The sequence below is a fragment of the Pongo abelii genome, chromosome 3, assembly GCF_028885655.2.
Source record: "Pongo abelii isolate AG06213 chromosome 3, NHGRI_mPonAbe1-v2.0_pri, whole genome shotgun sequence".
Lineage (NCBI taxonomy): Eukaryota > Metazoa > Chordata > Mammalia > Primates > Hominidae > Pongo > Pongo abelii.
Genome location: NC_071988.2, coordinates 89,293,597 through 89,317,949, shown reverse-complemented (window position 1 = coordinate 89,317,949; position 24,353 = coordinate 89,293,597). Strand labels below are relative to the sequence as shown.

Below are 24,353 nucleotides of genomic sequence, written 5' to 3'. Positions count from 1 at the left end.
AACAACTGGAAAAGAAGCATTGCATAAGACCAGGATGTCTCTGAAATGGACGTCAGTCTTTCTGCTGATACAGCTCAGTTTTTACTTTAGCTCTGGAAGCTGTGGAAAGGTGCTGGTGTGGCCCACAGAATACAGCCATTGGATAAATATGAAGACAATCCTGGAAGAGACTGTTCAGAGGGGTCATGAGGTGACTGTGTTGACATCTTCGGCTTCTATTCTTGTCAATGCCAGTAAATCATCTGCTATTAAATTTGAAGTTTATCCTACGTCTTTAACTAAAAATGATTTGGAAGATTCTCTTCTGAAAATGCTCGATAGATGGATATATGGTATTTCAAAAACTACATTTTGGTCATATTTTTCACAATTACAAGAATTGTGTTGGGAATATTATGACTATAGTTACAAGCTCTGTAAAGATGCAGTTTTGAATAAGGAACTTATGACAAAACTACAAAAGTCAAAGTTTGATGTCGTTCTGGCAGATGCCCTTAATCCCTGTGGTGAGCTACTGGCTGAACTATTTAACATACCCTTTCTGTACAGTCTCCGATTCTCTGTTGGCTACACATTTGAGAAGAATGGTGGAGGATTTCTGTTCCCTCCTTCCTATGTACCTGTTGTTATGTCAGAATTAAGTGATCAAATGATTTTCACGGAGAGGATAAAAAATATGATACATATGCTTTATTTTGACTTTTGGTTTCAAATTTATGATCTGAAGAAGTGGGACCAGTTTTATAGTGAAGTTCTAGGTAAGTCATGTGTCTAATTGGTGCTTATTAAGTTCTAACTTTTCTGTGCCTTTGAAGGTGAGCTTATATAAATATAATCTCAGAAGATAGTGTTTTTAAGGGAAATTATGAACTGCAAATGTAAGATGATCTATCAATCTCAAAAATATTATAGAATGTTGAACTTATAGAATCAGTTAGAACTCTGGAGCCATCACTACTACAGGACACCCAGAGAGTCATAAACCTTCAATGTAAAGCACTAATGATTTCTTTAAACCATCACATATCATTTTGCTATACATTTTTTCATCTTTAAAAAAAGTCAATAGATACTTCAAGAAACATCTTCATGAAGGCAGACACATAAATTTAGTATTTACACATATTTCTAGAAAAATTATCAATACAGGATTGAGTAATTTGTTTCTCTTTGAGTACCTCAGATTCCTCATTTAGAAATTAAATTTTGTTTTTCAGATAAGAAGAAGGATTCCTTCAAAGTTGAGAAATATAGTGGCTCTACTCCAGAAACAGAAGCCTAAAACTTGAGATTTCTAATGTTTATACATTCCTTCAATAACAGCTTGACAATTATTTCTTTCAAAAACTGAAATCTTGTTGAAAGTGAACATCTAAGTTTTAATCTATATTTTATTAAACTGCATCTCTCCATCAAAGAAAATAGGGGCCAAATTAAAGGAGAGCACATATCTCTATGTCAATAAATTCTGAAAATTTTTTAATTCTCATTTGTAAATATATTTATTTTAAAAATCTAATTATATTAAGATTTTAAGATGAACCAAGACAGTAGTAGGTATAAAGATTTCAGTGTTAAGCTCAAAAAATTCATGGTTTACTTTGAAAACTAAGGATCAAGGGACTAGCTTAATAAATTGTAGACACTAGAGTACTTCCTGGAAAGCTGTTTTCATGGGTAAGGTAAGATGAATTAATTGTGGAACTGAAAGAGTTGTTTAAGGTATATTTGTTACTATTGCAGCTTCAGAGAGAAGACAAATGTGTATTTAAGTTCATAGTGGCTACATTAGTCCATTCTCACACTGCTGTAAAGAAATACCTGAGACTGGGTAATTTATAAAGAAAAGAAGTTTAATAGACTCATGGTTCCACATGGCTGGGATGCCTCAAGAAACTTAGAATCATGGTGAAAGGCTAAGGGGAAGCAAGCTTGGATCTTCTCACTTAGCAGCAGGAGAGAGAAGTGCAAGCAGGAGAAATGCCAAACACTTATAAAACTATCAGATCTCATGAGAACAGCATGGAGGAATCCACACCATGATCCAATCACCTGCCACTGGATCCCTGCCTTGACACATGGGGATTATGGGAATTATAATTCAAGATGAGAGGAGATTTGGGTGGGAACAGTCAAACCATATTGGTGACTTATTTTAATAATTATTTATGATTGTGAATATACTGATGTTACATTAAAGACGTAATTTCTTCTTACAGATCTCTGAATACTTTGCCTTCCATATATATACATATGAGCAACTTATGCAATACATAAAATTTAAATTATGACTATATATAAATGTATTTATATATATTTTATCAATGCAAAGACATTTTATATATCTTTGGATATGTTATTCCAAGTCGTTTCAGGAAAATAACTGCATATTCAAATAACAATTCTCATGTTAGCTACCTTTTGTTTTGTTTTGGTTTTTTCCATCAGGAAGACCCACTACATTATTTGAGACAATGAGGAAAGCTGAAATGTGGCTCATTCGAACCTATTGGGATTTTGAATTTCCTCGCCCATTCTTACCAAATGTTGATTTTGTTGGAGGACTTCACTGTAAACCAGCCAAACCCCTGCCTAAGGTAAATGTATTCTTGTTTGATTTGTTTGCTTGACATTTTCAGAAGGAATGGCTGGATATGTTTCTTTCAGAGTGTTTAACTCAGAGTGAGGGAAATATGGGAGGTCAAAAAAAAGGACTTGCCATTGGAAAATCATATATTTCTATACTATCACAAGTAGGTGAATGTTATTATCATTAAAGACCAAAGAGGATTACTAGGGAGATTTTGAAAACAGGGTTGGTTAAAGTAAGACCTTCATTGTGCAACCTAAAAGATAGTATGATTCATTTCTTCAAACAATATTTGTAGAGTGATTAATGCAAACCACAGGTAAGTGCTGGATTTCCAGAGAATAAAGGTAGCACAGTTTCTGCTCCCTCATGCCTTACATTGTACTTTGAAAGATAGAATAAAAACAAGTGAAAAAGAAAAGTCTAAAAATGTTATAAGGAAAGACCACAATGATAAAGAAATATGCAGAAGAGATCCCAAACTCATTGACAATTAAACTGAATACTCAATAATGTGCAGAGATAGGTGAAGCGATGAGGGGGTGAGAAAGACACAAAAAGAAAAATAGAGGCCAAGCAAGGTGACTCACACCTATAATCCCTGCACTTTGGGAGGCAGAGAAGGGATGATTTCTTGGGCTCAGGAGTTTGAGACCAGCCTGGGAAACATGATAAAACCTCATCTCTAACAAAAATAAAAAATAAAATAATAGCCAGGCATGGTGGTGTGAGCCTGTAGTCTCATAGTCCCAGCTACTTAAGAGGCTGAGGCAGGAGGCTTGCTTGAGTCTGGGGGCAGAGGCTGCAATGAGCTGAGACCACACCATTGAACTCTAGCCTGTGCAATGGAGTGAGACTCTGTTTCAAAAACAAACAAATAAACAAACAAAAAAGTAAAGGCTTGCATTAAGGCAGAAAAGTAGAAAAGCAGTAAGGGCAGTTCCCAGGAGTCCAAATATAGTTTACAGGAAAAGGTTGAGTAAAAGTCAATGATGGGCCAGGCACGGGGGCCTCTGCCTGTAATCCCAGCACTTTGGGAGGCAGAGGCAGGCAGATCACCTGAGGTCAGGAGTTGGAGACCAGACTGGCCAGCATGGTGAAACCCCGGCTCTACTAAAAATACAAAAGTTAGCCAGGCATGTTGGCAGGTGACTGTAATAGCAGCTACTTGGGAAGCTGAGGCAGGAGAATCACTTGAACCCGGGAGGTGGAGGTTGCAGTGAGCTGAGATCATGCTATTACACTCCAGCCTGGGCAACACAGTGAGACTCTTTCTCAAAAAACAAACAAACAACAACAACAACAACAACAAAATATATGTATATATGAAATTTGATATACCCATTAAGGACAATGGAGAGCTACTGAAAAGAGTTAAGAAATGAAGAGATATGATCAGATTTCCTTTAAAAAAATCCCAATATTCCCAATGTATAATATTACAAAAAGGCAAGTTTGTAAAATATAAAGATCATTTAGGAACTTTTACATGAGTTTAGGCAATCATGACTACTTTTACAATAATAATCACAACTTCATATTGTGCTGTGTGGAAAAAAAGTAGTTACCACAGATAAAACACTTAAGTTGTCTCTGACACATAGCCAGTGATCCAAAAATATTGTTGATATTATGATTATTTCAGTCATTATTTCTAATACTTTAAATTAGCTAACATGTGCCAGCCATTTAAGATATCAGTCTTCATTTAATACTGATTGATTTTCCAACACATCAAGATTATATTCTCTAGCAAAGTCCTAGAGAACAGATACTCTGTGTACTTGTTTAAATGTAAATGTTTAAGTTTGGGCAGTCAGTTGAACAAGCTGGAAAGCCAAATTTGTATTGTAAAGGTGGAGGCTCTTCATTAATATTCTAGCTTAAAAGGTAATTCTGTGTATTCTTATCTTATTCTCAAAAAAAAATTCCTCACTCACATTAAAACAAAGTGATAGTGCCAGTAGCAGGGGGAAGAGAGTAGGAGAATAAGGAGGACAAGGGATAAATGACTAGTAGTACAATAGTGATTATTACTGATACTAGCATGATCTCGGCTCATTGAAACCTCCACCCCCCAGGTTCAAGTGATCTGATTCTCCTGCCTCAGCCTCCCAAGTAGCTGGGATTACAGGCACCTGCCAACACACTTGACTAATTTTTGTATTTTTAGTAGAAACAGAGTTTCGCCATGTTGGCCAGGCTGGTCTCGAACTCCTGACCTCAGGTGATCCACTTGCCTCAACCTCCCAAAGTGCTGGGATTACAAGTGTGAGCCTCCGTTGTTGTTAACTTGCAGAAGGTAAACTTGAATCCAAGTAAATAATTGTGAAAGTGATGCTGTAATTCTTTTGTACACAAAATAATTGTTGCCACAAATTTGCTTGCTTTTCCATTATGTATTAGATTCTCAGATAATGTTTGTATATTTCAAAAGAATAAGACTCTTGCCAAAAAGTATCAAGTGTTTGAGAAATGCATATAGGAATTGCCTTTATAATGTACTCACATGAAACTGTACAGAGAATAAATCATGATGGTAAGATTCAATATTGGTAGCAAATATTCATTAAAAAAACTCTGGAAATAATTCAAATATCTTACATTAAGAAATGGTTAAAAACTTATATAATGTGCATACCAAGCCATTACAATCCTTTTTTCAAAAAAATGTTTAATTACACTGTCAGCCATGGTACAGGTATAGTTGGAAACTAAGGAACAAAATAAGTAGAACAATATCACAATTTTTTGTAGAATAAAAAGGCATATACAATGAGAATAAAATTTTCTAAATAAACATCACATATGTACATTGAGTTATATAAATAGAGTTAAACCCATAATGAAATGGTACACATTTTAAATTGAGATAGAGATGTGGGTAAATGATTTTCTTTTTCTAAATTTTCATACTTTTATAAGACTACTTACATTGATCTTCTATTACCGTTACTTTCATAAAGACATCACAGAATGAGATCAGTGCTGATCTTTCTATAAATAGATGTTTTATTACTTCAATACTGGGTGGATGAAGAAGACTTTTGGCAGTGAATGAGACAAAACATTGAACTCAAGTTACATTAAATGTGGCTACAGGCAACTGCAATTACACTGAGTTCCTGGATGCCTCATGAATTATCTCTAATAGCTATACACTGAATCTCCAATTAAAACTGATGTCAGGCCAGACATAGTGGCTCATGCTTGTAATCCCAGCACACTGGGAGGCTGAGGTGGGTGGATCACGAGGTCAGGTGGTCAAGATCAGTCTGGCCAAGATGGTGAAACCTGACTCTACTAAAAACAGAAAAATTAGCCAGGCATGGTGGCAGGTGCCTGTAATCCCAGCTACTCAGGAGGCTGAGGCAGGAGAATTGCTTGAACCTGGGAGGCAGAGGTTGCAATGAGCCAAGATTGCATCATTGCATTCCAGCCTGGGTGACAGAGCAAGACTCCATCTCAAAAAAAAAAAAGATGTCATAAAGTTAAATTATATTTTTGAAAAATACTTACCAATATATGGTCTGAATTGACATATTTTAGAATTTCTTTTTTTATTTGTAAACAGTTTTATAAAGAAATTTCCCCCAATGATTAGGACCAGAAAGTATATTTGTTATGATAGAAGGGGTTGGTCATTATTTTACTGAGAAAAAAAGAATTTAGAACAAAAGGGACAACAGCAACAAAAAATGAGTATACAATTTTGATATGATATCCAGGAAATGTATGGGTCTACATTTCTTTTCCTCTTTCTCTCTTTTTTTTTTTTTTTTTTTTGGTATGAGAATACGTGGAGCAATATGGCATTAGAGAATGGATTTAAGTTTAAAAACAGAAACACATCAGGAAACACAAGTCAGAATAATTCTCATTCATTTTGAAGCAAACACGTATTCACCAGGAGCTTCATATAGTGTGAGGGAGCTACTCTAGAGGGTGAGCAGATCTCCACTGGAGAAAGTCCTGGTGACCTCTCCCATTGTGGTTCAAGTGCTCCCTGTGAGACACAGCAAAGTGATGATGAGGGTCCCTCACATTCAGTTATACATAGCACATCAATTTCACAGTGTGATTTCAGGACAAAAGGTGTCATAGTCATACCTAAGCAATGACCTGAGAAATAAGATCACTTAGTTATGTAACTATATAGTATATAATACTGTATTATAAATGGAATTCTCAGAACTATTTCCCACAAATTCCAAACCACAATACCAGACTGCTGAATGCCAGTGATTCTTATATGTCAGCTTTTAAGCTGAAGGGGGGTGGGGGTGGGGGTGTTGGGGCAGTGAGGGGTAGTGGGGTAAGACTAGGAAACTCTAACTTTAAGTGAAATATAAAGGGTTAGAGAGCTAGAAGCTAAATAATGTAGATATAAAATCATTCCAATTGTAACTAACTTTTCCTCATTGCTCATAGTCATGTAATGGTTCCAATGACTCCTAACTAAAAGAACTGAACAGAAAAAAATAAAATAAAATAAAACTGCCCCAAATAAACACAAGAGATTTAGTAGAACTACAAAAAAAAAAAACTAGAATTGAAGCCAAGTAAAGCTACCTTTCAATAACCTATGTTGGTAATTATAATATTATAAATAAAATGTCTGAGTGTAATATTTTCTAGCATTATCTCTTCCTACTGCAGTGTCATAGCTTTGTTTCAGTTCTTCCTTACACACACATACATACATGCATATGCACACATATTTACACAAATTTGCATGAAAGATCCCACATATATTATATTACACATCTCCTTTCAAAGAAACTGAATGATTATGTCAGTTTAAAAAAATTACTCCAATAGCTTTTGACTTTCTCATCTTAGATGTTTGTAACAATCCTGTCAATAGTGTTTTCTGTGCTGTTGCTCTTTTCTGATAGAACAAATTCTTTCTTCACAGGAAATGGAAGAGTTTGTGCAGAGCTCTGGAGAAAATGGTATTGTGGTGTTTTCTCTGGGGTCGATGATCAGTAACATGTCAGAAGAAAGTGCCAACATGATTGCATCAGCCCTTGCCCAGATCCCACAAAAGGTTAGATAAAGTGCCTTAATTGTGGATGGCTACTAAATGAATGTGTTAAACTCTTCAAGAGTCCATTACAGAAATGTTCTGCCTGAAACTTTAACTGCTATGATACTTCTAATTATCTCAGACATCTGTTCAAAACAACAAATATATACGGAAGATCTTAAAATCACAAGAGAGGAATTTTGGTTGATAATAACATTGGCATTAATATTGTGATCAGAAGGAAATATATTTAAGAGGTGCTAGTGAAGTTCGGTATTATCATGGTATCATAGCATGTACATAGAAATTACTAAATTCTGCCCTGTCATTTGCTCCTTTTGGTTTACAGGATTTTAGAAGGTACTGTATACACTATAGATATTATCAAAAAGCAGTTAAATTTTAATAAGTTGCTGTACTATCACAATAACAATAAGCAGGTATTGAAAAAACTTTGAAATGCATCATGCAGCTTCATCTTACCGAGCAACCTGGCTGTTTTTATTTCCCATGCATTGGAATAGGTCTATTTAGTGTTCTGTTTAGGGTGCCATTCAGAGAAAGAATGTCCTAGTCTGACAAACCACTACTCTGGAGGTACCCACCTAGCCAAGTAGATTTAGAGGAAAAAAAACTTGTCTGCTCTGCTGGCTTGGGTGCCACTAATGTCTTAAGCAGAAAAACGTAATGGAAAGGATGGAGATAGAATCCTGCTTTTAGGGTAGACTGTGTGTATTATTAAATGTGGCCCAACAAAGACTATGCTCTAAGAATCAGATTAGTGCCTTCTCTAGATTGAAGAAGGAGCAGAAAATTTAAATAAACATGGTAGGAACTTATTTTCTAATCTATACAATCTTTGTGTATTTTCAATTTTCGTTTTAGTTTCTTATCTGACATAGCCCTCTCCGAATGATCTATGCAAGTTTTTGCTGAAAACACAGAGTTACTTTAACACTCCCATATCAAATACAAGGTCAACACTTGTAAATTCTACTCTAGTTTATAAAGATTGCTTGGGAATTCTAAAATCAGTACCTTAGTTTGGTTCTAGACACGGTAAAGACTGGCTATAGTTGACCATATATCAATGCTGTCAATGCTATGTAGTGCATCATCTAAGTGTGAAAGATAAGTTAAGCAAAATGTAGCAAAATACAATTTTATACATTTTCAGCATCTGTATTGTTAATCATGAATTGCCAATGGACTCCTTTTTCCTACATTGTTAGCATTTACAAAAGTAGCAATACTGATAATAGTCTGAATTTGGGTCAAACAGTGCCAATTGAAATTTTTCCTGAAAGTAGCACTTGATAGTTAGCATATTAAAAGAAATTACACATACTACATATGTAGCATTATTTCTCACCATATGCACAGTTTAAACATTTGGTCTTTTGTAATCAATGATGTCAAATTCATAAAATAACTTCTGACTAGTAGACAAGTGGATATAAGTTAACTCTTCTCATGTCACTCAAAAATTAATAAATTTATATTAAATTTGGAAGGTTACAGCTAGTATAAACTATGTAAAATGAGTTTATAGGTTATTACTAATTTGCTACTTTTTTTGTACTAGATTTAAGACTGCCTAACAATTCTTAAATATTTGAATATTTCATTGATAATCTCGTGAACCCCAAATATCTGAGACAGGTCTTAGTACATTTAGAAAGTTTATTTTTGTGAACTTGAAGCAGGGAGGAGGCATTCCTTTGAGTTTCTGATTACCCTCTCCAAGGAGGCAATCAGATATGCATTTATCTCACTGAGCAGAGGGGTGACTTTGAATAGAATGGGAGGCAGTGATTTGCTTAGTGACTTTGGGGTCCCAAGGCTTATTTTCCTTTTACATTTAAAAAAAATCTTTTGGAGAAAGCATTTTAGAAGAAAATGAGTCTCTGGTCTCAGGTTTTCATCTGATCTCTAATGGCAAGGATAGTTTATTCCTAAGCAGGTCCTGAGTTATTAGGAAAGTTCATTTTTAGTAGGTTGTGAAGTCTTATGTCCTATGAAGACAAAATAAAGGAAGGAAGGGAGAAAAACAAAACCAAACAAAAGAACAATCCTGTAAAATTAATATAAGCCACATTACTCTGAAGTCCATAAATCAGTAGGCAGGTATGAAAGTGGATTATGTATGTAAATTGGTTGCTGTTATTTTCTTCTGAAGTTTAAGTTGTCTAGCTTAATTTGTAGGGCTTTATGAAAGCACGGCTTAGTTTGCAGTGACTCCAAATTAGGAAAAATGGTGGGGCGGGGGAGGAAAAAATATCTGAAGACACTATTTTGAAGATATGTAACCATGAAAAATTAGAATTCAGTCCAAAATGCAGACTGTAATAAAAATTGAAAATCATTAGGCAAGACTGGAATCTAAAAACAGATGCACAGTAATTTTTGAAACATAATTTTTCTCTCTTCAGTTTCCCAATTTTACTAAAGTCAAACCAGGGTAGAACTGATTTGCTTTATTATACTTGGCCTGATTATTTGTATACAGAGGAGGAAGAATAATTTTTTCTTTACATAGGCTTTTAAAGTGGTTTTGATGGAACTTTGTCTGTAGAAAGAATCTCAGATAAGACCTTTTTAAAGCTGAGGCAAGTCATAGATTTGTACCATCAAATACCTATGAGTTGGGTGAATTCCTCCTCTTGGGGTTCAAAAATAAACTTGGCACTTCTGGGCCTGTCAGAAAGTTACATTCTTTGCTTAACACAGTTCAGGAACCCTGTACAGGGACCTTATAGATGAAGGTATGAGGCCAGTTTTCTCAAGGGGCTTTTATTGGCTCCATAAGTCAAGTTTGATTCCCTAAAGGAAAGCACACAATTCCAGTGAAAGCCTTGGTAAAATAACCAGTTTCTCCAATTGTGTTTTGTTATAAATGAAAATAGATTCTTATTGCATTTATGCAAATAACTGTATTGACAAAAGAACAAAAATACTCACAAATAGTTTCCAAATTCTGAAGAAATCAGGTAGAGGGAAACAAATATGTTCTAAATTTTGTTCATAAGAGTACACTAAATTGTTAAAAGCTGTTAATAGCTCAAAAAAAAAGATTCCTTGACCCTAAAAAATACAAAACAAAGGATCAGCAATGTTTTAAGCAAAGTCAAAAAGATTACTTTAGTTTTCTAGTAGTTCAGTCCATGTAATTAATTCCTGTTCTGCTTGATATTCATGAACATTTTAGTTCTCCATGAGTCCTGAAAGTTTTTCTTCTATTCTAATGTCACAATCTCCAAAATTATCAAAAACTTTTTTTGAAGAGCACCTGTTAGAATTTTATTGCTGATTATAAAACCACCTTCTAAAGAGGACCAAAGTCATACAACAATTGTCTGTGGATGACAAAAAGTTTTAGTGCAGCCTCAGTCAAAGACACAATGGACAAGGAAATTTGTTACCTCTGTGGTACACAATAACTTAACAAATATAGTTGCTACTGATAACGTACACACTAAGTCATATCAGAATTATAGGAGTTTCCCATAATTTTTGAAAACATACCAATAACATATTTATATAAACACAGCTCAAAAAGACCAAACATAATTTCATATTTGATAATGTTTCCTGTATAATTTTTATACAAAATAAGCCAAATTATGTCATTTTTGGACTTTACGGAAACTAATAAATTAAAGGATTACTTAGGTCAGAAAAAAATGTAATTTATAATTTGTTTGGAAAATTTCTCAAATATCAAAGGTTTAAAACACTTAATATCACAGGTAAGATAAATCATTCATTTGACTAAAGTGGTAACTCAAGGATTTCAAAAAAAGGCAAAAATCTTCATTCTTTCAGAGAGGAGACTCAATTTTCCAAACAATAAGCCCTAATAAAACAGCACAAAGCCAAATAAGTTAGTTTTTCAAAATTGTATGAACAATCTATAAAATTCTAATCTTGACCATAAGATATAACTTTCCTGAGCCTTTCATAATGTTTATAATCTTTATTAAGAAGTCAGTTTATGCTTCCAGAAAACCTTGTTAATCTGACACAGGGGCCCATATGTTGGTCTTGCATTAATGTGTCTTTGACATTAATGATTAATTTATAAATAAATTATCTCTCAGTATCAGTTCTTATAATCTCACACACCCACCTCTTCTGTGATAGTCCCTGGACCTTGAGGAGCTGAATAGCTTTAGAAAACACTGTTAGCATTATGCCAAAACAAACAGAACTTGAGGAAAAAAACATATGATTTGAAAATGAGTTGAAGGATAGTGTTGCTATTTCACACCCTTTATAGTTTAGCTTTGAAATAAAAATGATAACAGTTTTTTCCCAAAAAAAAACCTTACTGCCTGTGGACTAGATTGCTTAATGCCACAGGATTAGAAGTTATGATAGCCTTACTTAATTCAAGATGTGGCTATTTTCATTAAACCAATATCAATGTCTTATTTATTAAAAAATTACACAAGCAAAGATCATTCTGTTTTGGGCTTGGTTTACAGTTTTGTAACCCGTATGTCAAATTTTGACACCTTAAAGTATTTGGCAAGAATAAGTATGAAAGTGCTTGATTAATAAATGCAAACAAAAATGTATTCTGGAAATTCTTAAGACATTTCTAATATTATCATACTTTAGCAATAATTGTAAAGTTATCTTATTTATAAAAGATTTTATTTAAGTTACATAAACTTGAAAAAGCATTTGACTAGTCTTTTTTTTCTGGCAAAGTATTTAATTCAAGCACTTTTATTTTCTTAAGCCAATTAATTAGAACTCTTCTATATATTTGCAGTAGTAAAACATTGTGTACAAAACACATAAATACACACACATATTAAGCATGCCAATAGAAGTACACCTTATAGATTTATGAAAACTACTTTTTGCCATGTTAGACTTCCAAATTCTTGATAACCTGTTTCAATAGGTAATCTGTATGAATACTTGATCACCATAGGCAGTTGTAAGCTAAATAGTCTTACATTTGCATATTAAAAGAAACCAAGTGAAAATTAAATAGCAAAATTTACATCATAAGGTACAGAGAGAAAAAGTTTGGTGTGCTGGAAGGAAAATAAAATGGATTTAATTGCCTATTAGACATAAAATTATAGAAATTATAGTGACTTTTTAAATATATGCAAACACATGTACACACACACAAAAGATTCTATGGCTTTTACTTCAGAACTTTAGCCATGAGATAAAAAAAATTGACCAGCTTGCAGACAAAAATCTGTTGAATCCATACTGTGGTTTTTATCTTAATAGAAAAATAAAAGCAAATTTAAAGCAAGAAGAAAAGAAATTTTTTTAAAAAGAGAGAACTTAGGGACTCTATAGTTTGCAGGACAACCTTAGGGATCTTAATGTATATGTGCACAAAGACCATATTACCTTCATTTTACATAAACTCTGCCAAGTAGAGGTGTCATAAAACCTACCGAGTGATATCAGGGGGTCATTCTTCTTGTTTTCTCCACATTCTTAGATTATTTGTTTCCCACTTTTTTTCCTAAAAGGAGGAACTGAGCTATGGCCTATGGTTTATGTGTGGTGAATCAAGGTGTGCTGCTTGTGGGCAGCACTCCACAGTGTGTCACCACTGAGTTTTTTACATCCTCTTACATGTCTCAATTTCTCTCTCCAGAGGTCTATGACCTCTGAGAGGGCTCAAAATTCTGGGTGATCTGCCCTTATATGTGTTTCCTTGACTAGCCTTGTTTTAAAAGTTAATTTTTGTTGGGGATTTCCCTGCAGAGTCACTGCATGTCATAAGGGGTCAAACCCAAGACACTCTCACAAGGCCCCCAGTCACTTAGGGGAGCCTTTTGGCTGAGAGGAGCAAATGCCCTTTCTCTTTAGAGATGACAAAACTCAGTCTCTCATTTACCTATGTAAACCATAGTTCAGTTTCTCATGCAAATCCACACAGACAAGCAAAATTGAGATTAATTTGGGGAATAAAAACAATAGAGGAGACCCTTTACAATGCATCTCCAAACTAGAATTAGGATCCTTAAACAACAACTTCCTAGGAGGAAAAAAATTACAACAGTCAATACTACTTCCTGTAATCTGTACTCAGCCACCCCCTGCTTTGTAACTCTCATCTGCCATTACACATGTCAAGGTAGAATCCTCGCACAGTACAAGGTAATCTGTGGTAATCTGAAAGCCAAAGAGATCATGTCATTCAACATAGGAAAACAGAGCTTTGGACGAAGAAAAAATCTGCCCACAACTCTTGGAACTACACAAAGAAAACAGAACACCCCCAAAGGGGTGAGTGGTGCCTTTGTTCTGAATTCTTTAAAAGAGTTCAAGTCATTAGATGCCTTCTCTAGATTTTTCGTACTGCAAATGGCAAAAGGCAAAAGGAGGTATAGGGTGGAAGAAAAGTAAACAAAAGAACATTTGTTTTTTTAAAGACAGGAAGCAAACATAGAAACTAAGGGCATGGTTTTTAGGTTTTGTTTTGTTTTGTTTTGTTTTGTTTTGTTTTGTTTTGTTTTGTTTTCTCTTTTGCGTCTGCAAAGAATTTTAGCCAAATTAGACAGGCTTTGTTACCCACAATTTGGAATTCTTACTCAGATTTGATCAAGTCAGGTAAAGTTCATCAAATCTGATGGGAGAAATACTGGAATGTACAAAAAAAAACTCCCAAAAATGTGATCACTAAGCACTGTAATGGTAAGGAGAAATTAAGTCCAGCTAGTTGTTAAACATTAACCAAGACAAAACCCCAATTCAGCTATTTACCTAAGGATGAGTTTCAGGCCAAAACTGCCCTCTGCCATCCTAGAATCAGGAAAGAAACCTCAAATTTATCCTCCCTTCTGGGAGAGAGCTCAAACTCCATAGAGTTACCTGCCTTCCATTGTCATGGAAACAGGAAATATTGCCTCTCTTGTAGGAAGCAAGTAAAACTCCAAAAAAAAAAGGAGTTGTACAGCAAAATAAACTTTAGATCTTGACTGAATTTTGGGGTATCAGGGATTCTCTGGAGGGTTTGCTCCCAGACCTCAGCCAATTGTCTTATTTGTTTGAGCCATAAAGTTAGCTCATGCTGGTACCAATCGCTGATTGGACATTTATCAAAGGTTAGGGAACCTCCACTCAGAATCTCTTCATGGTTACCAAAATATGAACCTGAATATCTGAGACAGTTCTTAGTTAATTTAGAAAGTTTATTTTGCCAAGGTTGAAAATGTGCACCCATGACACAGCCTCAGGGGGTCCTGATGACATGTGTCCAAGGTGGTGGGGGGACAGTTTGGTTTTATACATTTTAGGGATACATGAGACATCAATCAACATATATAAGATGAACATTTGTTCGGTCCAGAAATAGGGGACAACTAGAAACAAAGGCAGAGCAACTTGAAGCATGGAAGTGGCTTCCAGGTCATAGGTAGATAAGAGACAAATGGCTGAATTCCTTTGAGTTTCTGATTAGCCTCTGCAAATGGGGCAGTTAGATAGGCATTTATCTCAGTGAGCCCAGGGCTGACTTTGAATAGAATGGGAAGTAGGTTTTCCCTGAGCATCTTAACTTTTTCCTTTAGCATAGAGTTTGGGGCACCAAGATTTATTTTCCTTTCACAATCTCATGTGTCTAGCTATTATGTTGGAAATGCCATTATTTCTTTATATACCAAATTGACTATAAAAGTAAAGACATTAAATGTGGGTATTCAACTTACCTCAGACTTTTAGTAGTTCTCATTACTTGACATCACTTTTTCTTATTTCTTCATCTTTTATATGGATTAGCTAACTGATTATTAATCTCTTCAGAATTCTACCATGCTATGTTTTTACAGTTCTATTCATTGAACAAGATATTTTCCTTGCCCTAACAGGTTCTATGGAGATTTGATGGCAAGAAGCCAAATACTTTAGGTTCCAATACTCGACTGTACCAGTGGTTACCCCAGAATGACCTTCTTGGTAAGACTCTGGAGAACAAATACTGAATATATTAGTAACAGCCAATTAGAGTGATAATAGTTCAACATAAAACAAACATATTTAACATTTATTATTGGAAACTAAAAAAAAATCAAATTTAACAACTTTATATTTATTTTCCAGTCTTAGTGTAAAAAGAATACACTATGGTAGTTGGCATTTTGTTACATACAGTCACATTCTTTATGGTCAGAATAAAAATCTCTTGTTCGGGTGTAATTTCCTCTCACAGGTTTTAAATAACATCCTGGATTTTCTGTCTGTCTCCTATTTATACGACTTTACCTCTGTTCTTTCCCCTACTGCAGGTTTATTTCAACAGGCACTGAAAAATAGCAGACACTCTTCTATTACCAGTGACTCTACTTTCTATGAGAATAAATCACCAATCTTTATCATGATAAAATGATAACACATTTCGTGATGATGCATACCCGGTCCTTCCTCAGCCCCACCTGCACCCTACTCCCTGCTGCCTTTAAAAAAATAAAATATTTTAAATATTTTAAGTATTTAAATATTTTTTAAATATGTAAATGTGACTTCATTATTTATAATACCTAAGAGACCATGTTCTTGTATACCCAATCTTATTCTCTTTTTTTGCACATTTTAATTTTTTAATTAAGAATATGCTTTTTCATTTTGTTCACCTGGCAATTCCTCTGAAATTTGAAGACAATTTCAATGCAGTTTTGTGGGTATAATGTTACCTAAGGAGCAGTTTTGTTTTAAGTTCCTTATATTGTGCATTTCTTATTCAATTCCTGTGTCTTATAATTAATAATTTTGTTAAAATTCATTCACTTTTAGGTCATCCCAAAACCAAAGCTTTTATAACTCATGGTGGAACCAATGGCATCTATGAGGCGATCTACCATGGGATCCCTATGGTGGGCATTCCCTTGTTTGCGGATCAACATGATAACATTTTTCACATGAAAGCCAAGGGAGCAGCCCTCAGTGTGGACATCAGGACCATGTCAAGTAAAGATTTGCTCAAGGCACTGAAGTCAGTCATTAATGACCCTATGTGAGTATTACAATTTTGTGACCAGGTGGTATTCATAAATTGTTTTGTCAACAGTGAATATGAATTTTAACCCGTTTTTAAGAGATTAATTTTGAAGGGATTGAAGTGATTTAACCAATGTAAAATCTGTTCTTACTTTCCACCAGACAGTTATTTCAAAGTTACATTGCAACCCCACAGATTTAATGGGTAACCAATGACTGCAATGAATTATAAAATCAAAAAATTTAAAGATATGTAGATAATTATTTTAAATATTTTAATGATAGAATACACAATGAAAAGAAATAACATAACTAGAGAAATATGATAAAATAGTTCAATACCTAAAATTTCTGCAAGTATGAATCTATTCTTTCTCAAAAATTTATTTTTATTATAATTATTTTTAAAAATGTGATAATGAATTATAATTTGCATAGCATAACATTCACTAAAATTTAAAATCTAAATATACTTAGTATGTTTACATAGTTACAAAGCCACAACCCTAAAGAACACTTTTATGAACTCAAATTAAACTCGTAATGTATGAAGTCACTCCCAATAAACCTCTAGTCCTAGAAAAATACCAACTTACTTTGTTTCTCAATAGATTATTCTCTTCATATATTTTATATAAATGAAATCATACAATTTATGGTGTTTTGTAAATGACTTCTTTCACTTAGCATAATTATTTTTAGTTTTATTTATGTTGTAGGATGTAACAGAACTCATTCATTTTTATTTCTATATCATATTATTTGATATGTTTATACCAAAATTACCCATTTATCAGTCATGGACATTTTAGGTCTTTCCAATTTTGGCATTTATGAACATCGTTATACATATTTTCTGTGTAAAAATATGATTTTACTTCCTTTGAGGAGATATTAGGAGTGGAATTGCTGAGGCATATGGGAAATTGTTGTTTATGAAGAACTGCTAAACTGTTTTTCAAAGTATTTGCATCATTTTTCATTACCACCAGCTAGGTAGGAGGGCTCTAATTTCTTCACTCTCTTCCCAACACTTGTTATCACCTGTCTTTCTATTACAGCCATTTTAGTGTGTGTAAAGTGGTCTCTCATTATGGTTTTCATTTGCATTTCCTTATGGCTGAAGATGTTAACCCTCTCTTCATGTGCTTACTGGTCATTCACACATCTTCCTTAGATAAATTTCTATTTTAATCTTGTGAATATTTTGTCTTTTTCTATTTATATTTATCTTATTATGGATTCATAAGAATTATTTATATATTATAGATACAATCCCTTATCAAATATATGATTTTCAAATATTTTATTCCACTATGGACAGATAGATTTTTTTTTACTTTTTGGAAGATGCCTTTTGAAATGCAAAGGTTTTAATATTGATAAAATAAATATGTAATTCTTAACTTTTCCATAATCCAAAGGAAATACTATGGAAAATGCTGTGCCTAGACCACCTACCATCAATTCAGAGTCTATTACTCCTACCAATATTATTATGAGGTAAAGTGGTACCACCTAAGGGAATACATTAAAAACACTTTACCAAAACATTAGTAAGGCAAGAAATGTTTAAAATACTTCAAAAAAAGTAAGAAAGCAAAGAAACATAAAACAGGTTAGAAAATAAAATATATATATATATATAGAATAAAATGGTGGATTTAAATGTGAACTAGAGAAAGACATAAAGGATATTCAAATAGTAAGAGAAGAAGTTAAATTATCTCTGTTTGCAGATGACATAATTCTATAGTTAGAAAACCCCTTTGTCACAGTTCCAAAATTCCTTAAGCTGATAAACAACTTCAGCAAAGCCTCTGGATACAAAAATCAATATGCAAAAATCACAAGCATTCCTATACACTGACAACCCACAAGCAGAGAGCCAAATCATGAATAAATTCCCATTCACAATTGCAACAAAGAGAATAAAATACCTAGGAATATGCCTAACAAGGGATGTGAAGGACCTCTTCAAGGAGAACTATAAACCACTGCTGATGGAATTAATACAGGACACAAACAAATGGAAAAACATTCCATCTTCATGGATAAAAAGAATCAATATTGTAAAAATGGCCATGCTGCCCAAAGTAATTTATATATTCAAAGCTATTCCCATCAAACTACCATTGACATTGCTCACAGAATTAGAAAAAAACTACTTTAAATTTCACATGGAACCAAAAAAGAGCCCATATAGCCAAGACAATCCTAAGCAAAAAGAACAAAGCTGGAGGCATCACGCTACCTGACTTCAAACTATACTATAAGGCTACATAACCAAAACAGAATGGTACTGGTACCAAACAGATATGTAGACCAATGGAACAGAACATAGGCCTCAGAAATAACACTACACATCTACAACCATCTGATCATTAACAAACCTGATAAAAACAAGCAACTGGGGAAAGGATTCCCTATTTAATAAATGTTTTGGGAAAACTGGCTAGCCATATGGAGAAAACTGCAACTGGATCCCTTCCTTACACCTTACGGTAACCAAACCAGCATAGTACTGGAACAAAGACAGACATATAGACCAATGGAACAGAACAGAGGCCTCAGAAATAACACCACACATCTACAACCATCTGATTTTTGACAAACCTGACAAAAACAAGCAATGGGGAAAGGATTCCCTATTAAATACATGGTGGTGGAGAAACCGGCTAGCCATACGCAGAAAATGGAAACTAGTCCCCTGCCTTACACCTTATGAAAAATTAACTCAAGATGGATTAAAGACTTAAATGTAAAATCCAAAACCATAAAAACCCTAGAAGAAAACCTAGGCATTACCATTCAGGACATAGGCATGGGCAAAAATTTCATGACAGAAACACCAAAAGCAATTGCAACAAAAGCCAAAATTGACAAATGGGATCAAATTAAACTAAAGAGCTTCTTCATAGCAAAATAAACTATCATCAGAGGGAACAGGCAACCTACAGAATGAGGGAATATTTTTGCAATCTATCCCTCTGACAAAGGTCTAATATCCGGAATCTACAAGAAACTTAAACAAATTTATAAGAGAAAAAATAACACCATCAAAAAGTGGGCAAAAGATATAAACAGACACTTCTCAAAAAAAGACATTTATGCAGCCAAGACACTTATGAAAAAAGCTCAACATCACTGATCATTAGAGAAATGCAAATCAAAACCACAATGAGATACAATCTCATGCCAGTCAGAATGGCGATGATTAAAAAGTCAAAAAACAGATACTAGTGAAGCTGGGGAGAAATAGGAAAGCTTTTACATTTTTGATGGGAATGTAAGTTAGTTCAACCATCATGGAAAACAGTGTGGTGATTCCTCAAAGATCTAGAACTAGAAACACCATTTGACTTAGCAATCTCATTACTTGGTATATACCCAAAGGCATATAAATCATTCTACTATAAAGACACATGCACATGTGTGTCTACTGCAGCACTATCTACAATATCAAAGATATGGAACCAACCCAAATGCTCATCAGTGATAGACTGGATAAAGAAAATATGATACATATGCACTATGGAATACTATGCACCATAAAAAGGAATGAGATCATGTCTGTTGCAGGGACATGGATGAAATACAAAGCCATTATCCTCAGCAAACTAACACAGGAACAGAAAACCAAACACCACATGTTCTCACTTGTAAGAGGGAGTTGAACAATGAGAATACCTAGACTCAGGTAGGGGAACAACATACACCGGGGCAATTTGGGGGCTGGAAGGGGAGTGAGAGTGTCAGGACAAATAGCTAATACATGAGGGGCTTAAAATCTAGATGACAGGTTGATTGGTGCTGCAAACCACCATGGCACACATATACCTATGTAACAAACCCGCACATTCTGCACATGTATCCTGGAACTTAAAGTAAAAATAAAACTGTTTTTAAAAAAAATGTGAACCGACCAGGTGCAGTGGCTCATGCCTGTAATCCCAGCACTTTGGGAGGCTGAGGAGGGCAGATCATGAGGTCAAGAGATCAAGACCGTACTCCTGGCCAACATAGTGAAACACTGTCTCTACTAAAAATACAAAAATTATTTGGGCATGGTGGTGTGCACCTGTAGTCCCAGCTACTTGGGAGGTTGAGGTAGGAGAATCACTTGAACCCAGGAGACAGAGGTTGCAGTGAGCCGAGATAGTGCCACTGTACTCCAGCCTGGTGACAGAGTGAGACTCCATCTCGAAAAAACCAAAAAAACAAAAAAACAAAAAAGTGAACCTACCAGTAATCACATTAAATTTAAACAGACCAAAAAGAAAAGACAAAATAATGATTTTTGAAATCTTTTATTTAAGGAGATAAAACATTTGAAGTACACAATTAAATGTAACCTATGTGCTATATATGTGTGTGTATATATATATATTGCACATATATCTGTATATATGTATCCATACATATATCTCTGGTTGTGTGTGTGTAGACAGAAAATAAACATTTTTAAGAGAGTTTATGGAGACCAGGTGCGGTGACTCACACCTGTAATCCCAACACTTTGGGAGGCCAAGGTGGGAGGATCCCATGAGGTCAGGAGTTCGAGACCAGCCTGGCCAACATGGTGAAATCCTGTGTCCACTAATAATACAAAACTTAGCCAGATGTGGGGGATGAGCACCTGTAGTCCCAGATACTTGGGAGGTTGAGGCATGAGGATCACTTGAACCCAGGAGATGCAAATTGCAGTCAGCCAAGATCACTCCATTGCACTCAAGCCTGGGTGACAGAGAGAGACTCTGTCTCAAAAAAAAAAAAAAAAAGATTATATGAAATAGTTACCTGAATTGACCATATGCTGGACCATAAATAAACACTAAGTAAATTGTATAAGATTCAAACTCATAAAAATTATATGTTCTAGTCATACTAGAAATAAATTATAAATTATCCAAAAATGATAACTAAAAACAATCTGATTCTTTAAAATAAAAAATATTTTTTAAAAAACTCAGTCAACAAAAAATTCTAATTATAAATGTGCCTTTCTCTCATCAACTATTCTTCCAAGTATACATCCAAAAAAAATGAATAAATATTTAAACCTAATAAAATATACAAATATCTTAATACCATAATTATTAGTAAGGTCAAAAAATGGTAACACAAATAACCATTAATCATAAAATGAAGAGATCATCTGTGGTCTTTGTCAATCAACTGAATACTCTACACCAGTGCAATTAAACAACTGCTAAACAAAAACAGAAATGAATATGTATTATTTAATTCAATTATATAAACAATACTAATCTATGATATTAGAAATCAGGTTAATACTTACTTTGAGGATAAAAGTAGTGACTAAAATGGCCCAGGAGGAGAGAGTTCTTCTATGCAAGTTTGTGATAAATTGGTGTCTTCACTTTGGGATAATGTTTAAGATAATCTTAAAATTTTGAGGTAGTCACATAGTGTATATACATTTATCCTATGTATTTCATATTTAAAGTTTTATTGTAGAAGATATATAACATATTTTTAAGTTCCAGAAATCAAATAGCAAAATAAGCAGGAAGCACTAGAGAAATCCTACGGGTGCCTATAGTGTGGCCAGGAAAGGACTCTCTAAGAGGTATCATTTAAGGGGAAGCCTCAAAAAGAAATAGAAGCAAACCTCAAGTAGTTGCAAGAAAGAATGCTCAATGAGAGAGACACAGGGGACAAAAGAACTAAAGGGGCAAAGGTGAAAACACCTTCAGAAGTTTAAAGAAAAACAGAAGGCCATTGTCTCTAGAAGAAAGTGTACAGGGGGAAAGGGTTAGGACAAGTAGGTGCCTGTGTAGAGTTCTCTAGACCAAAGACAGGTTTGGAATTTATTCTTAATGTAACAAGAAACCAGATGGAAATCTTAATAGGTGAGTGTCATAATTTGATATTAATTTAGAAAATATTCTGGCTACTAGAAGGAAAATATGATAGAAGACAAAAGATTAGAGTAGAAGCTGAGAAACTAGTTAGGAGGCATTTCACCAGTTGTGACACAGTTCTTCTTTAAATATGTCAAAATGGGCTGGGCACAGTGGTTCATGCCCTTAGGGCCAACACTTTGGGAGGCAGAGGCAGGAGAATGACTTGACCACAGGAGTTCCAGACCAGTATGGGCACTACAGCAAGACCTCATATCTAAAAAAGTAAAAACTTAAAAAAAATAGTCAGGCATGGTGGTGCGCAGCTGTAGTCCCAGCTTCTCATGAGGCTGAGGTGGAGGATTACTTGAGACCAAAACGGAAAAGCTGAACTGAGCCATGATCAAGTGACTGCACTCAGCCTGTGTAATGGAGCAAAAGCCTGTCTCAAAAAATATAAAAAATTAAAAATATCAAAAAGATCATTCCCAGATTCCATTTCCACTATCTTACTTATAGCACTTAGAATGGCTCACAATATTTTCTGCTCTAGAAAAACATTAACTTTCCCACCTAGAATTCTATTTTTCATATTTAAAGGTATTTGTCAATTATAAAACTCCAAATTAAAAACCAAACTTTCTGTAATGACATGAATTAAAACATTCAAATTTCATGTCAGTTCAGTGACACTTACTTTCAATCATTTGTGTGACACTTTTCAAAGACCATCCATAGACTTGATATGCTTAAGCAATAAATTTACTTTTAATGTTGATATCTTTATGTTGATCCTTCAGCTATAAAGAGAATGTCATGAAATTATCAAGAATTCATCATGATCAACCAATGAAGCCCCTGGATCGAGCAGTCTTCTGGATTGAGTTTGTCATGCGCCACAAAGGAGCCAAGCACCTTCGGGTCGCAGCCCACGACCTCACCTGGATCCAGTACCACTCTTTGGATGTGATAGCATTCCTGCTGGCCTGCATGGCAACTGTGATATTTATCATCACAAAATGTTGCCTGTTTTGTTTCCAAAAGCTTGCCAAAACAGGAAAGAAGAAGAAAAGGGATTAGTTATATCAAAAGCCTGAAGTGGAATGACTGAAAGAATGGGACTCCTCCTTTATTCCAGCATGGAGGGTTTTAAATGGAGGATTTCCTTTTTCCGGTGACAAAACATCTTTTCACAACTTACCCTGTTAAGTCAAAATTTATTTTCCAGGGATTTAATATGTACTTTAGTTGGAATTCTTCTATGTCAATGATTTTTAAGCTATGAAAAATAACAATAGGGGGGAGGCATAGCATTTGGAGATATACCTAATGTTAAATGATGAGTTACTGGGTGCAGCACACCAACATGGCACATGAATACGTATGTAACTAACCTGCACGTTGTGCAAATGTACCCTAAAACTTAAAGTATAATAAAAAAAATGAAAGCAAAAAAAAAAAAAAAAATACAACTCTTTTTTTTTAAACTAGGAAGGAAAATGTGAAAATGGAAACACCTTTTACTATTTGATTTGAAAATAAAGTGTCATCCAAGCCATAAGAAAAAAAAAAAAACAACAATAATATAAAACCTTATGGGCTTATATTGATATTTATTATTCTATCCAAAAGTTACACACAAAATTTACTGAGCTTCATTATATTTCACACATTTTATTTGAACACAACAACATTAAGAACTCCACTCATAGTATCATCATTGTTTTGCAAATACTCAGAATATTTTGGTTTCATTTTGAGCAGAATTTTTGTTTTTAATTTTGCCAATGAAATCTTCAAGAATTAAATTATGTAAAAAGTCTCACTTTTCCTTTTGAGATTCTAAGACCAATAGTGTTGCTTGGCTTTTACTGTGTATTAAGACTTA

At 34.3% G+C, this 24,353-nt stretch overlaps 1 protein-coding gene across 3 annotated transcripts; it reads left to right on the top strand.

The window, feature by feature from the left end:
• UGT2B15 (UDP glucuronosyltransferase family 2 member B15) lies at nt 1-24,061 on the top strand. 3 transcript variants are annotated; one of them, XM_024246069.2, is made up of 7 exons: nt 35-329; nt 684-758; nt 2,449-2,597; nt 7,509-7,640; nt 15,473-15,560; nt 16,395-16,614; nt 23,266-23,545. In XM_024246069.2, exons 1-7 carry the CDS (start codon nt 35-37, stop codon nt 23,543-23,545), a joined length of 1,239 nt encoding a protein of 412 aa, XP_024101837.2. The 3 variants fall into 3 exon arrangements, with proteins under 3 accessions (XP_024101835.2, XP_024101837.2, XP_054409584.1); XM_024246067.2 differs by having other exon boundaries at nt 1-758; nt 23,266-24,061; XM_054553609.1 differs by lacking the exon at nt 684-758 and having other exon boundaries at nt 35-506.
• The last annotated feature ends 292 nt before the right edge of the window (nt 24,062-24,353 follow it).

Bases quoted from the DNA above. Each gene is read 5' to 3' on its own strand.
- UGT2B15 (XM_024246067.2), top strand. From the start codon at position 35: ATGTCTCTGAAATGGACGTCAGTCTTTCTGCTGATACAGCTCAGTTTT. The intron at 2,598-7,508 runs GTAAATGTATTC...CTTTCTTCACAG, and splicing joins CAGCCAAACCCCTGCCTAAG to GAAATGGAAGAGTTTGTGCA. The intron at 7,641-15,472 runs GTTAGATAAAGT...TTGCCCTAACAG, and splicing joins TTGCCCAGATCCCACAAAAG to GTTCTATGGAGATTTGATGG.